At 51.1% G+C, this 15,064-nt stretch overlaps 4 protein-coding genes across 11 annotated transcripts in view; 2 read left to right on the forward strand and 2 right to left on the reverse strand.

Moving 5' to 3' along the window:
* Positions 1-14,131, reverse strand: part of C19H19orf53 (chromosome 19 C19orf53 homolog) — a 542,027-nt gene extending 527,896 nt beyond the window's left edge. Inside the window, exon 1 of one of the 3 annotated variants that reach the window (XM_050770964.1) lies at positions 14,128-14,131. The gene's annotated coding sequence lies outside the window, so the exon portion shown is untranslated. Of the gene's footprint in view, positions 1-5,674; positions 5,679-11,808; positions 11,813-14,127 lie in introns of those variants that run through there. The other 2 variants (XM_050770946.1, XM_050770973.1) reach the window with 2 other exon arrangements.
* Positions 1-15,064, reverse strand: part of YJU2B (YJU2 splicing factor homolog B) — a 595,535-nt gene that overhangs the window by 512,212 nt on the left and 68,259 nt on the right. The gene's annotated exons all lie outside the window — the stretch shown is intronic.
* The window catches only part of CACNA1A (calcium voltage-gated channel subunit alpha1 A), a 307,593-nt gene that overhangs the window by 252,292 nt on the left and 40,237 nt on the right, over positions 1-15,064 (forward strand). For all 6 annotated transcript variants that reach the window (XM_050769983.1, XM_050769982.1, XM_050769981.1 and 3 more), the window contains exons 29-31: positions 1,235-1,399; positions 4,037-4,147; positions 13,070-13,153. In XM_050769983.1, the coding sequence (XP_050625940.1) occupies positions 1,235-1,399; positions 4,037-4,147; positions 13,070-13,153 (360 nt within the window). The remainder of the gene's footprint in view (positions 1-1,234; positions 1,400-4,036; positions 4,148-13,069; positions 13,154-15,064) is intronic.
* Positions 1-15,064, forward strand: part of STX10 (syntaxin 10) — a 121,616-nt gene that overhangs the window by 5,651 nt on the left and 100,901 nt on the right. The window lies entirely within an intron of this gene.

Here is a 15,064-nt window from a genome sequence, read left to right on the forward strand (position 1 = left end):
CAGGAGGATTGCTTGAGCCCAGGAGTTCAAGAACAGCCTGAGCAACATAGTGATACCCCATCTCTATGATTTAAAAAAAAAAAAAGTTTTAATTAGCTGGGTGTGGTGGTGCATGCCTGTAGTCCCAGCTACTCAGGAGGCTGAAGTGGGAGGATCACTTGAGCCCAGGAGGTCAAGGCTGCAGTGAGCTGTGATTGCACTGCACTCCAGCCTAGGTGACAAAGCAAGCCCCTGTCAGAAAAAAAAAAAAAGAAAAAGAAAAGAAGGAAGGAGGGAGGGAGGGAGAGTGGGAAGGAAGAAGGAAGAAGGAAGGAAGGAAGGAAGGAAAGAAGGAAGAAAGGAAAGAGAGAAAGAGAAGGGAGGGAGGGAAGGAGAGAGGGAGGGAGGAAAAGAAGGAAGGAAGGAGAAAGAAAGGGAGGGAAGGAAAGAAGGAAGAAGAGAGAAAGGAAAGGAAAGGGGAAAGGGAGGAAGGAATGAAGGGAAGGAAGGAAAAGGAATGAAAGAAGGAGGGAGGAAAAGAAGGGAGGGAGGGAGGGAGGGAAAGAAGGATTAGGCTTCAGTTTGATTTGGCACACTTGGTAGCTGTGTCACCTCAGGCAAGTGGTTTAACCTCTCTAAGCCTCTATTTTTGTCATCTGCAAAGTGAGGTCATTGATAGTACCCACTTCCCATGTTTGCATTAGCCATGCAATAATGGGGAAATGTCAGTGCAAAATTGGCAGATGGTGACGTTTCAAGCAACTGTAGCTGTTAAGATAAGAAAGCAATGGTGAGGGCCAGGCGCGGTGGCTCACACCTGTAATCCCAGCACTTTGGGAGGCTGAGACAGGCGGATCAGGAGGTCAGGAGATCAACACCATCCTGGCTAACAGTGAAACCCCGTCTCTACTGAAAATACAAAAAATTAGCCGAGCGTGGTGGCGGGCACCTGTAGTCCCAGCTACTCGGGAGGCTGAGGCAGAAGAATGGCGTGAACCCGGGAGGCGGATGTTACAGTGAGCCGAGGTCGTGCCACTGCACTCTAGCCTGGGTGATACAGCAAGACTCTGTCTCAAAAAACAAAAAAGAAAGAAAGAAAGCAATGGTGAGAAGGAGGAGGGAGCCCAGGAATCCTGGCTGGGGGCAAGAGAGGCAGAGACTCAAGCAGAAGCACTTGAGTTAGACAGAGGGTGCCCGGTATACAGCCACCTTCCTGCTGCCTCTGCCACTCTCACCACTGGCCTCTCTCCCGCAGAGGGCCTGCATCGATTTCGCCATCAGCGCCAAGCCGCTGACCCGACACATGCCGCAGAACAAGCAGAGCTTCCAGTACCGCATGTGGCAGTTCGTGGTGTCTCCGCCTTTCGAGTACACAATCATGGCCATGATCGCCCTCAACACCATCGTGCTTATGATGAAGGTAAGCGCCCTACACCAACCCCCAGCACTGCTTAAGCCCCATCTCGTTCCTGCCTCTACCCTTGTAAAATGAAACCATCTGCAGTTTCCCAGACAGACCACATTCTGGATCACTTCTGAGATTTTTTTCCTGCTGTTCCCTCTACCTGACACACAGTTCCCACCACTCCCCCTGGCCAGCTGCTTCTTCCCAGCTGTACCTGCAGACCTCTTCCTCCAGAAAGCCTTCCCTGATCACCCAAGACTGCTTGAGGTGCCTGTCTTAGCAGGCATCCTATCTTTATGTCGCCTACCACAAAAATCAGCATCAGGTTGCACGACGGTGCCCCCCACCCACTTGTGAGGACCTCACCCCAGAATTCCTAGAGTCCAACAAGGATCTGGCTGGGACGGAACAAGCAGCTCTCTAAAAATGTTTGATTAATGAAATGAGGGAGCTGGGCACGGTGGCCCATGCTTGTAATCCCAGAACTTTGGGAGGCCAAGGCAGGCAGATCACCTGAGGTCGCGAGTTCGAGACCAGCCTGAGCAACATGGAGAAACTCCATCTCTACTAAAAATACAAAATCAGTCGAGCATAGTGGTGCGCATCTGTAATCCCAGCTACTCAGGAGGCTGAGGCAGGAGAATCGCTTGAACCCGGGAGGCGGAGGTTGCTGTGAGCCGAGATCACGCCATTGCACTCCAGCCTGGGCAACAAGAGCGAGACTCCGTCTCAAAAAAAAAAAAGAGAGAGAAAAGAAAAGAAAAGGAAATAGAAATGAGGGAGGAGGGGTAGGCGAGGGCCCTGAAATCCCCAGGGACAAGGAGCTGCTTCCAAAAAAAAACTCTGAGGCCGGGTGCGGTGGCTCAAGCCTGTAATCCCAGCACTTTGGGAGGCCGAGACGGGCGGATCACAAGGTCAGGAGATTGAGACCATCCTGGCTAACATGATGAAACCCCGTCTCTTCTAACAAATACAAAAAACTAGCCGGACGTGGTGGCAGGCGCCTGTAGTCCCAGCTACCTGGGAGGCTGAGGCAGGAGAATGGCGTAAACCCAGGAGGCGGAGCTTGCAGTGAGCTGAGATCCGGCCACTGCGCCCCAGCCTGGGCGACAGAGCGAGACTCCGTCTCGGAAAAAAAAAAAAGGCCGGGCGCGGTGGCTCAAGCCTGTAATCCCAGCACTTTGGGAGGCCGAGACGGGCGGATCACGAGGTCGGGAGATCAAGACCATCCTGGCTAACATGGTGAAACCCCGTCTCTACTAAAAAATACAAAAAACTAGCCGGGCGAGGTGGCGGGCGCCTGTAGTCCCAGCTACTCGGGAGGCTGAGGCAGGAGAATGGCGTAAACCCGGGAGGCGGAGCTTGCAGTGAGCCGAGATCCGGCCACTGCACTCCAGCCTGGGCGGCAGAGGGAGACTCCGTCTCAAAAAAAAAAAAAAAAAAACAAACAAACAAAAAACAAAACGTCTGAAAACTTTTCACCCTGTGCTTTGGACTCCAAAGCGTGGATTCAAGCCTAGCTCTGCCATTTCATTCATTCAACTTTGCGCAAGTAACCAGTGACTTTCTGGGGACTCGGTTCCCTGTCAATAAAATGGGAATGATAATAATAGCACCTTTGCCCCCTCCAGAGGAGGTGAGAGGATGGAATGAGAAAGTTGATGCAAGGACCTTAGTGCCTTCTCGGCACTTCAAAAACAATCATAGTGGCCAGGCGTGGTGGCTCACACCTGTAATCCCAGCCCTTTGGGAGGTCAAGGCAGGCGGATCACTTGAGACCAGGTGTTTGAGACCATCCTGGCCCACATGATGAAATCCTGTCTCTACTAAAAATACAAAAATTAGCTGGGCATGATGGCGCACGCCTACAATCCCAGCTGCTTGAGAGGCTGAGGCATGAGAATGGCTTGAACCCAGGAGGCAGAAGTTGCAGTGAGCTGAGATCACACCACTGCACTCCAGCCTGGGTGACAGAGTGAGACTCCATCTCAAAGAAAATAAGGAGGCCGGGCACAGTGGCTCACGCCTGTAATCCCAGCACTTTGGGAGGTCGAGGCAGGCGGATCACGAGGTCAGGAGATCGAGACTATCCTGGCTAACACGGAGAAACCCCATCTCTACTAAAAATACAGAAAGTTAGCTGGGCATGATGGCAGGCACCTGTAGTCCCAGCTATTTGGGAAGCTGAGGCAGGAGAATGGCGTGAACCCGGGAGGCGGAGCCTGCAGTGAGCCGATCGTGCCACTGCACTCCAGCCTGGGCGACAGAGTAAGACTCATTCTCAAAAAAAAAAAAAAATGGAAAGAAAAAGTATAATTCAGCCAGGCACAATGGTGTATGCCTATAGTCCCAACTATCAGGAGGCTAAGGTAGGAGGATTGTGAGTTCGAGCCCAGCCTGGGCAAAACAGGAAGACCCCGTCTACCAAAAAAAAAAGAGGCGGGGGAAAGTTTTTGTTTTTTGATGTGAAAAGAAGAGCCTAGTCTGGCGGAGAGCTGGGCTTTCCTGAACTATGCCTCCCAACAGTGAGATTGCTCAGCCCTTGCCTGGGGCCGGAGTGTTGCCTAGAAAACAGCCATGAAGCTGCCTCCCCACTTCCCACTTCCCACCCCCGCTCACTGACCCCTGCCACTCCTACTTCTTTCCCCCTAGTTCTATGGGGCTTCTGTTGCTTATGAAAACGCCCTGAGGGTGTTCAACATCGTCTTCACCTCCCTCTTCTCTCTGGAATGTGTGCTGAAAGTCATGGCTTTTGGGATTCTGGTAAGTACCACCTTGGGGCTACAGCTACGGGCTTGGGAGAAGTCCAAGGGGGAGCAATGGGTGCTGGACGATGGTCTCCCCACATGGCCCCAAGACCCCCAACCTCAAGGGTGGCTTCGGCATCCTGCCAGTGGCCACAGATCCTACTTAGGCATTCTGTGTTTGCCAAGGAGTCCCAGGGAGACCCAACACATGAGTGTTACTGTATGGCTGCTTATGTATTCAGGTCCTCAAAATGATAGGAGTCATCATGCTGGGAGTTGTTAGCATCCACTTTAGAGATAAGAAGACTGAAATCAGGCTGGGCGAGGTGGCTCATGGCTGTAATTCCAACACTTTGGGAGGCCGAGGTGGGCGGATCACCTGAGGTTGGGAGTTGGAGACCAGCCTGACCAACATGGAGAAACTCTGTCTCTACTAAAAATACAAAATTAGCCAGGTGTGGTGGCGCATGCCTGTAATCCCAGCTACTTGGGAGGCTGAGGCAGGAGAATCACTTGAACCTGGGAGGCAGAGGTTGCAGTGAGCCGAGATCACGCCACTGCACTCCAGCCTGGGCAACAAGAGTGAAACTCTGTCTCAAAAAAAAAAAAAAGAAAGAAAACTGAAATAGGCTGAGCACAGTGGCTCGTGCCTGTAATCCTAGTGCTTCAGGAGGCCAAGGCAGAGCAATCACTTGAAGCTAGGGAGTTCTCAACCAGCCTGGGCAGCAAAGCAAGCCCCTGTCCCTACAAAAAAAAAAAAAATTTAATTAGCCAGGCATGGTAACTCGTGCCTGTAGGCCCAGCTACTCAGGAGGCTGAGGTGGGAAGGTATTTTGAGCCCAGGAGGTGGAGGTTGCTGTGAGCTATGATCATGCCACTGCATCCCAGCCTGGGCAACAGCAAGACTCCACGTTTAAAAAAGAAACACAGAGGACGGACACAGTGACTCACACCTGTAATCCCAGCACTTTGGGAGGCAGAGGCAGGCAAATCACTTGAGCCCAGGAGTTCGAGACCACCCTGGCCAACATGGCAAAACCCTATCTCTACTAAAAATACAAAAAATTAGCCTGGCGTGCTTGTGGGTGCCTGTCATCCCACCTTCTCAGGAGGCTGAAGCAGGAGAATCACTTGTACCCAGGAAGTGGAGGCTGCAGTGAGCTGAGATCACACCACTGCACTCCAGCCTGAGCAACAGAGCGAGTCTCAAAAAAATAATGATACTAAAAATAGATACATCTTTATTTTTCACCAGCCAATAACTAAATTTTAACATTTTAAAGGGAGACAACAAGGGTTATTAGTATTATCAACCGTTAATATTAGCAACATGACCTGTGTCACTTACAAACATCAGATATTTTCATACTGCCTTATAAGAGCTGCAGATACCTTAACATTTAATTTGCATTCATCATTGCTTTAAAATGCTGCGTGTGATTAAACCTTTTTATTCAGTGTGTTAATGAAGTATATTCATTGTTAGATCGCCTTTTTTTTTTTTTTTTTTTTTTTTTTTTTTTGCGACGGAGTCTCGCTCTGTCCCCCTGGCTGGAGTGCAGTGGTATGATCTCGGCTCACTGCAAGCTCCACCTCCCGGGTTCACGCCATTCTCCTGCCTCAGCCTCTTGAGTAGCTGGGACTACAGGTGCCCGCCACCGTGCCTGGCTAATTTTTTGTATTTTTAGTAGAGACGGAGTTTCACCGTGGTCTTGATCTCCTGACCTTGTGATCCGCCCACCTCGGCCTCCCAAAGTGCTGGGATTACAGGCATGAGATACCATGCCCAGCCTTAAAAAAATTTTGATAGCTATTATAAAAGGTAACCTTTCAGTCTTGACTGTTTTGTTATGCATTTACAAGTCTTTATGCATAAAATAAAATAGCCAGGGCTAGTCTCACGTGGCCAAGGGGGTTCACAGAATACGCACAAAAGTATTATAGTTGGCTGGGCACAGTGGCTCACACCTGTAATCCCAGCACTTTGGGAGGCAGAGGGGGGCAGATTACGAGGTCAAGAGGTCCAGACTACCCTGGCCAACATGGTGAAACCCCATCTCTACTAAAAACTACAAAAATTAGCTGGGCATGGTGGCACATGCCTGTAGTCTCAGCTACTCGGGAGGCTGAGGCAGGAGAATCATTTGAACATGGGAGGTGGAGGTTGCAGTGAGCCGAGATCATGCCACTGCATTCCAGCCTGGCAACAGAGCGAGACTCCATCTCAAAAAAAAGGCTGGGCGCGGTGGCTCACACCTGTAATCCCAGCACTTTGGGAGGCCGAGGCAGGCAGATCACAAGGTCAGGAAATCGAGACCATCCTGGCTAACACGGTGAAACCCCGTCTCTACTAAAAATACAAAAAATTAGCCAGGCATGGTGGCGGGTGCCTGTAGTCCCAGTTACTCGGGAGGCTGAGGTAGGAGAATGGCGTGAACCTGGGAGGCGGAGCTTGCAGTGAACCAAGATAGCGCCATTGCACTCCAGCCTGGGTGAGAGCAAGACTCCGTCTCAAACAAAAAAAAAAGTATTATAGTTCACACCTGTAAGCCCAGCAGTTTTGGTGGCTAAAGTGGGAGGATTGCTTGAAGCCAGGAGTTCAAGACCAGGCTGGACAACATAGCAAGACTCCATCTCTACAAAAAAAAAAAAATTAAAGGCTGGACGCAGTGGCTCATGCCTGCAATCCCAGCACTTTGGGAGGCCAAAGTGGGCAGATCTGTTAAGACCAGCAGTTCGAGACCAGCCTAGCCAAAATAGTGAAACCCCCTCTCTACTAAAAATACAAAAATTAACTGGGCATGGTAGCACACGCCTATAATCCCAGCTACTCAGGAGGCTGAGGTGTGACAATAGTTTGAACTCAGGAGGTGGAGGGAGCCAGGATTGTGCCACTGCACTCCAGCCTGGGTGACGGAGGGAGACTCTGTCTCAAAAACAAAACATTAGGCCGGGTGCAGTAGCTCACGCCTGTAATCCCAGCATTTTGGGATGTAGAGGCAGGCAGATCACGAGATCAAGACCATCCTAGCTAACATGGTGAAACCTCATCTCTACTAAAAATATAAAAAATTAGCCAGGCGTGGTGGCAGGCGCCTGTAGTCCCAGCTACTCAGGAGGCTGAGGCAGGAGAATGGCATGAACCTGGGAGGTGGAGCTTGCAGTGAGCCAAGATCGCACCACTGCACTCCAGCCTGGGTGACAGAGCAAGACTCTGTTTCAAAAAAACAATTTTTTTTAATTAAAAATTAAAAATCAAACAGGCATGGTGCATACATCTATAGTCCTAGCTACTCAGGAGACTGAAGCAAGAATATTGCTTGAACCCAGTTAGTCAGAGTTGCAATGAGCTACAATTGCACCATTGCACTTCAGCCTGAGTGACAGAGTGAGACCCCATCTCTAAAAGAATAAAAATTGACCGGGCGCAGTGGCTCACGCCTGTAATCCTAGCACTTTGGGAGGCCGAGGCGGGTAGATCACGAGGTCAGGAGATTGAGACCATCTTGTCTAACATGGTCTCTACTAAACCCCATATCTGAAACCCCATCTCTACTAAAAATACAAAAAATAGCCGGGCGTGGTGGTACGCGCCTGTAGTCTCAGCTATTCAGGAGGCTGAGGCAGGAGAATCGCTTGAACCCAGGAAGTGGAGGTTGCAGTGAGCCAACATCGTGCCACTGCACTCCAACCTGGGCGACAGAGTGAGACTCCATCTCAAAAAATACATAAATAAATAATAAGAAAATGAAAATTATTTTTAAAAAATTGGAGGGCTGGGTGTGATGGCTCATACCTGTAATCCCGGCACTGTGGGAGCCTGAGGCAGGCAGATCCCTTGAGGTCAGGAGTTCAGGATCAGCCTGGACAACATGGCGAAACCCTATCTCTACTAAAAATACAAAAATTAGCAGGGCGTGGTGGTGCGTGCCTGTATTCCCAGCTACTCAGGAGGCTGAGGCACGAGAATCTCTTGAACCCGGGAGGCGGAGGTTGCAGTGAGCCGAGATCACGCATTACACTCCAGCCTGGGTGACAGAACGAGACTTTGTTTCAAAAAAAAAAAAAATTAAGGTGAGGAAGGCTTATGCTAATGGGCTAGGACTTGAAGTAAAGTGACTTATTGCAGGTCCCCAGTGTGTGGCCAGGGTGAGACTTGAACCAGGACATCCGTTCTCTTGACCACCAGCTTAGTCCATCCCTTTGAAGAGAATGACCTACAGCCTGGGTCTCAGCCATGGTCTCAGGAAACCAAGTTCCCACCTTGGCTTACGGAGGTGGTTAGGAGCATCAGCTTCAGTGCCAGAGTTCTAGGTTCAGATCTTGCCTCATCCTATATAAGCTTTGTCACCTCCCCATCATTAAAAGGAGCCATCCTCCGCCTCCACCTCAGCAGAGCCCTGGTAAGCAGCAAATGCACTAATGTGCATGTAGAGGACTGAGGATAAAACCTGGCCTGGAGTGAGCACTCAGTAAATGCTAGGGGCCAGGCACGGTGGCTGACACCTGTAATCTCAGCACTTTGGGGGGCTGAGGCGGGTGGATCGCTTGAGCCCAGGAGTCTGAGACCAACCTGGACAACACAGTGAGATTCTGTCTCTACAAAAAGTACAAAAATCAGCCTGGTGTGGTGGCGTGCACCTGCAGTCCCATCTACTCAGGAGGCTGAGGTTGGAGGATGGATTCAGCCCAGGAGGTCAAGGCTGCAGTGAGTTGTGATTGAGCCACTGCACCCCACCCTGGGTGACAGAGCAAGACCCTGTATCAAAATAAATAAATAAATGCTAGGAAAGGGGTCCTAATAATGGACCTTTTTCCTCCAAAATAGTGGCTTTGCTTTGGTAGAGATGCTACTTAATAGAAGCACTTCAGGCCAGGTGTGGTGGCTCATGCCTATAGTCCCAGCACTTTGGGACTCCTGCCAAGGCAGGAGAATTGCTTGAACCCAGAGGTTTTAGACCAGCCTGGGCAACATAGCAAGACCTCATCTCTACAAAAAAAATGAAAAATTAGCCAGCATAGTGGCACATGACTGTTGTCCTAACTACTTAGGCTAAGGCAGGAGGATTACTTAAGCCCAGGAGTTCAAGGCTGCAGTGAGCTGTGATCACATCGCTGCCCTCCAGCCTGGACAACAACACAAGACCCAGACTCTAAAAAACAAAAAAGAAGCACTTCGAGAAATTTTTTTTTTTTTTTTTTTTTTTTTGAGACGGAGTCTCGCTCTGTCGCCCAGGCTGGAGTGCAGTGGCCCGATCTCAGCTCACTGCAAGCTCCGCCTCCCGGGTTTACGCCATTCTCCTGCTCAGCCTCCGGAGCAGCTGGGACTACAGGCGCCCGCCACCTCGCCCGGCTAGTTTTTTGTATTTTTTTTAGTAGAGACGGGGTTTCACCATGTTAGCCAGGATGGTCTCGATCTCCTGACCTCGTGATCCGCCCGTCTCGGCCTCCCAAAGTGCTGGGATTACAGGCTTGAGCCACCGCGCCCGGCCGAGAAATTTCTTAAATGATACACTGAGCATACCCCAGAGGTTCTGATTCACTTGGTTTGATGAAGCGGGGGGGATCACTGAATCTGTAATTTTTGTTTGTTTGTTTGTTTGTTTGTTTGTGATGACTACTCACTCTGTCACCCAGGCTGAAGTGCAGTGGTGCAATCTTGGCTCACTGCAACCTCTGCCTCCTAGGTTCAAGCAATTGTCCTGCCTCAGCCTCCTGACTAGCTGGGATTACAGGTGGCCACCATCACGCCCAGCTAATTTTTGTATTTTTAGCAGAGACGGGGATTCACCATGTCAGCCAGGTTGGTCTCCAACTCCTGACCTCGGGTGATCTGCCCGCCTCAGCCTCCCAAAGTGCTGGGATTACAGGCGTGAGCCACCAGGCCCGGCCTAGCCCCTACTTTTCAGGGACCTGCCCTGGGGCTTTGCCACCCTCATATTCCAGTTGGACTACAGGCGTGAGCCACTGCACCCAGCCTGCAGTTATTTTATTCCTGAGTTGGTCTTCTCCTGGTGAAGTGATTCTTCCACTGGGGCCTGGAGCTGCATCTCCCTCACCCTGCCAATCCTGCAAGAGCCAGCACTGAGCTTCCCCTCTGCTTTCTGGTGTTTTTGTTTTTGTTTCTGAGATGGGGGTCTCACTCTGTTGCCCAGGCTGGTCTTAAACTTGTAACCTCAAGCAGTTGTCCCTCCTTGGCCTTCCAAAGTGCTGGAATTATAGGCATGAGCCACCATGTCTGGTCTCCCCTTTCAGTTTTAAATGAAGCCACAAGTTCCCTGTGTAACATTCGGGAGATAGAGGGGAGCTCTCTAGCCTAGGGGTTGAGGTCTGTGACCAGACGCCTATAAAGTTGTCTTTGTTTGGACTCCCATGGAAGCAGAGCCTGAGACAAGGATTGAGTGCAAGGAATTTATCTGGGATGCAAGGCAGTAAGGGACAGGGGAAGAGACACAGGGACAGAAAGGCAACCAGGAAAGAGTGTATTATTAAGCCAGTTCCTGCTGTGGACAAATGGGGCTCAGTTTCAGTGGGGACCTCCAGGAGGCAGCAGAGAGCACATAGCACAGAGTCATCCCACCTCACTGGGAGGGAGTTGGGGTATTTATCCTCCAGTGCCCATCAGACATAATCAAAGGCCATTTCCAGGGGAGCTATTAATTCCCTAACACATGTGCAGCCAGAGAGAGACACTGGGCCAAGTAATGTACTGTAGGTGTGCAGATGAGATATGGGCAAGGCCCCAACAACATCTGCCGAAATGCCAAAAGTGCCAGTAGGACCCGAATTCCTTTTTTTTTTTTTTTTACGGAGTCTCGCACTGTGGCCCAGGCTGGAGTGCAGTAGTGCAATCTCTGCTCACTGCAAGCTCTGCCTCCCAGGTGCACACCATTCTCCTGCTTCAGCCTCCCAAGTAGCTGGGACTACAAGCGCCTGCCACCACGCCTGGCTAATTTTTTTTTTTTTTTTTTTTTTTTTGTATTTTTAGTAGAGATGGGGTTTCCCTGTGTTAGCCAGGATGGTCTTGATCTCCTGACCTCATGATCCACCTGCCTCAGCCTCCCAGAGTTCTGGGATTAGAGGTGTGAGCCACCGCACCCAGCCCCCTGAATTCCTTTTATAGGAGTTGCGAAACAACAACATCCCATCTGTTGAGCACCTACTGTATATTCCATGCTCGGCGACCCACATTCATTGTCTGATTGCTGTGTTACTGCTGCCTCCCAGAGAAGGGCGCAGAGGCCCCAGGCACTTCAACTAGGAGGGAAGCACAGCTCTAAAGTCAGGCTCCTTCTCTGTAAGGTAGAGGGGCTACTTCAGGGTCACACTGACCACCCCAACCCCTGACCTGGCCTCTGCTTCTGCGAAGATGCTGATAAGGCCCTGTGTTTTGTGTTTTGAGTCCCACTGACCCCAGAGGGGAGGGCCATCTCTTTGACCCAGACTCTTGGATCCAGACTGGGATGCCATCCATCACCATGTCAGTACCCGGTTGAGGGGAGTCAGAGATAGGAGGAGACCTTGTGGGACTTGAGGCTGTGACTGTTTTCCAAACAATGTGGAGTATTTCCATATTTTAGCAACAGAAAGGCTATGCTTGTGTTTCCCCTTGAGCCAGCACCCAGCCCAGGAATGTAGCAGTCAGGATAGATCAAGTGAAGCTGTAGTAACAAACAGCCCCCACATCTCAGTGACTTAAATTGATGGGAAGGTTTTTTTACACTCAGCAGGGAAGCTGTTTGTCTCATAGTTACTCAGGGACCCAGGCTCACAGAGTAGCTGCCATTCAAAATGTTACTAGTCACCAAGCCCAGGGTTGAGAGGCTAGAGAGGCCAATGCTGACCAGAAAGTGACCGCACTGCTTCCACTCACAGCACATCGCTGCACCTAGACACACATGGCCCCGTCTAAACACAAGGGGGCCAGGAAGTGCATGTGCCTGAAAGGCCCCAAAGCCCCCTGTCCAGTTCCTGTTCTGTACCCTGTTACTATCCTCCTCCAGATCAGGAAATGGAGACCCAGAGAGGTTAAGCCACTTGCCCATAGCCACACAGCTCTGGTTGCAGAGTTGGGATTTGAACCCAGAGTCTCCTTTCTTCTCGAGTATGCTGCCAACCTAGTGGGGTCCTGAACAGACTGTGGGCTGTCTGAGGCCTGGGTTCAAATCCTGGCTTTACATCTCTGTGCTGCTAGCCTCAGGCAGATGAGTGGCTTGGTCACCTCCTAGAAAATGGGTATAGCTGGGAGCGGTGGCTCACGCCTGTAATCCCAACACTTTGGAAGGCCGAGGTGGGCAGATCACTTGAGGTCAGGAGTTCAAGACCAGCCTGACCAACATGATGAAACGCCGTCTCTACTAAAAATACAAAAAATTAGCTGGGTGTGGTGGCATGCACCTGTGGTCCCAGCTACTTGGGAGGCTGAGGCAGGAGAATCGCTTGAACCCAGGAAGCAGAGGTTACAGTGAGCCAAGATCGTGCCACTGCACTCCAGCCTGGGCGACAGAGTGAGACTCCATCTCAAAAAAAAAAAAAAAAGAAAGAAAGAAAATGGATGATAACCATTCCCTCCAGGATCTTCATGAGGATCTCGATGATGTCATTTATAAAGCCCCTGGGGTCTCGGGAGCCCTCAAAAATGCTGGAGAGATAAGCCACAGCTCTGAAGAGCAGCCCCACCCCCATGGAGCTGAAGCAGGGACTGAAGGCCCCCTCTGGGGCCAGGCCAATCATGGGAAGGCCCCCAGGGGTTCCCAGGGAGGGAGACTCAGCGCAGATGATGTTGAACAGCCTTTACCGCAGCCCTTTGAACAACCACAACTGTCCCGGGCACTCCGCTGATTGGCAGCTGTGCCTCTAACATGCCCCCGGCCAGCCTAGGGGGGCCGGGAACCAAGCCCTCTGTTGGCATCTCTTGTCTTGTGGGTCCCCATTCTAGAATTATTTCCGCGATGCCTGGAACATCTTCGACTTTGTGACTGTTCTGGGCAGCATCACCGATATCCTCGTGACTGAGTTTGGGGTAAGTCTCCCACCAGCTTCTCTCTGGGTGACTCTGGGCTGGACAAGGCGGGTGGTGGGGGGCGGGGGAGCATTTCCAGAAGCAGTGGGTCCCGACAGCCACAGCTGCTTGAGCCAGCACTTGGCCATGACCAGAGAGGGAGAACTGGGGCCCCCGGGGACAAGGGCAGCCCCTCCAGAGGGCATCATGGGGAGATGGGGGCGACCAAAGCCTGGCTGTAGGGCCAGCACTGAGGGGTGGGCCTCCCTGCAACCTGGCCTAGGAATGAATAATGCAGATGAGTACATTGAGGGAACTGAGACACTTAAAAGCTCCTGAAGCTGAGCCGGCTCCCAAACACCACCCCTTGTCAGGAGCCCAGAAAGAATGAGTTTCGAGTCAATCTTGTTTAAACCAACCCGCTCCTGGTACATGGGCAGGAGAGAGCCACAGCCCTCAGGCCAGAGTGGGAACACAACTCCCAGGGCCATAGTGGGGTACCCAGGATGTCTTCCCTCCTCTAGCCCCAGGCCTGGGGGACTCTCAACATGGGGGTCTCTGGACCTCTCTGTAGTGGCCCCACAGGACACATTGCCCTTCTTCTTTTCTGGAAGACTCAGGGCCCCAGAGTTCCTGTCCCAGACCCTCTCCTTGGCCATCTGCCAGTGAGCCCAGGCTCGGGGTCCCTCGGGAGATTGAGGGGAGGGTAGAAGATCCTTGCAGGGGGAAGCAATGGTCAAAAGGCATCAAAGCCAAGGGTTAAGGGTGATATCAATGTCATCTTAATAACAATAAAAATAACAATAGCTCACAAGAATCGCAGCCTTGCTGTGTGCCAGGGAACTGTGCTAAGTGGTTTACGTGGATTGGCTCAGGATAGAGGTCTCGGTCTCGGCCTGTAAGAGAATTCCCTCGAAGGGTTCAGCTGAAGGCACCCAAATGCAGAGATCACTGGTGGAAGGGAAGGGAAGGGGACCCACAAGGGTGGCAAGGTGCCCCGTGACCAGCCACCATAGGGAGCCGTTACCTGCCCAGGTGCTGAAGTGGGGAAGGAACCTGAGCAGGAGGCCAGGAGATGCCACCAAATGGGACCTGTCCTGTCAGTGTGGAGGCACAGAGACCAGGGCCAAAGCAGGTGGAGTGCAATGAGAGAGAAACACCCCAACCTTTCTCTCCCCTCGTCCCTTATCTCCTGCCAGAGCCTCCCATTGGCCAAGGTAAACCAGAAGGAAGCTGAATATGATGCTCAGAGCAGGCAGAGAGGTCAGGAGAATAGAACTGGGTGTGGTCAGGCCTGAGAAAGAGGGTATTGCCCCATTTCGCAGACAGGAAAACTGACCCTCAGCTGGGCACGGTGGCTCACGCCTGTGATCCCAGCACTTTGGGAGGCCGAAGCCGGTGGATCGCCTGAGGCCAGGAGTTCAGGACCAGCCTGGCCAACATGGTGAAACCTTGTCTCTACTAAAAATACAAAAATTAGCCAGGCGTGGCGGCAGGTGCCTGTAATCCCAGCTACTCAGGAGGAGTGAGGCAGGAAAATCACTTGATTCTCAGGAGGCAAGAGGTTGCAGTGAGCCAACATTGTGCCACTGCACTCCAGCCTGAGCAACAGAGTGAAACTCTGTCTCAAAAACAAAAAGAAAGAGAAAGAAAGAGAGAGAGAGAAGAAAGAGAGAAAGAGAAAGAGAAAAGAAGGAAAAAAGAAAGGAAAGAAAGAAAAGAAAGATTAAGAAAGAAAAGAAAGAGAAAGAGAAAAAGAAAGAAAAAGAACGAAAGAAAAAGAAAGAAAGAAAGAAAGAAATCAACGTGAAGCACTTGGCACAGAACCTACCAGGAAACCAGGAGTTTGAGAATGGTGGTTGTCATTATTATTGCTATTGTTGTTGTTATTGTGAATGGGTGTGTGTTAGCCAGCCCTGAATTATAATCAAT

This window comes from Macaca thibetana, chromosome 19 (assembly GCF_024542745.1).
Source record: "Macaca thibetana thibetana isolate TM-01 chromosome 19, ASM2454274v1, whole genome shotgun sequence".
Classification (NCBI taxonomy): Eukaryota; Metazoa; Chordata; class Mammalia; order Primates; family Cercopithecidae; genus Macaca; species Macaca thibetana.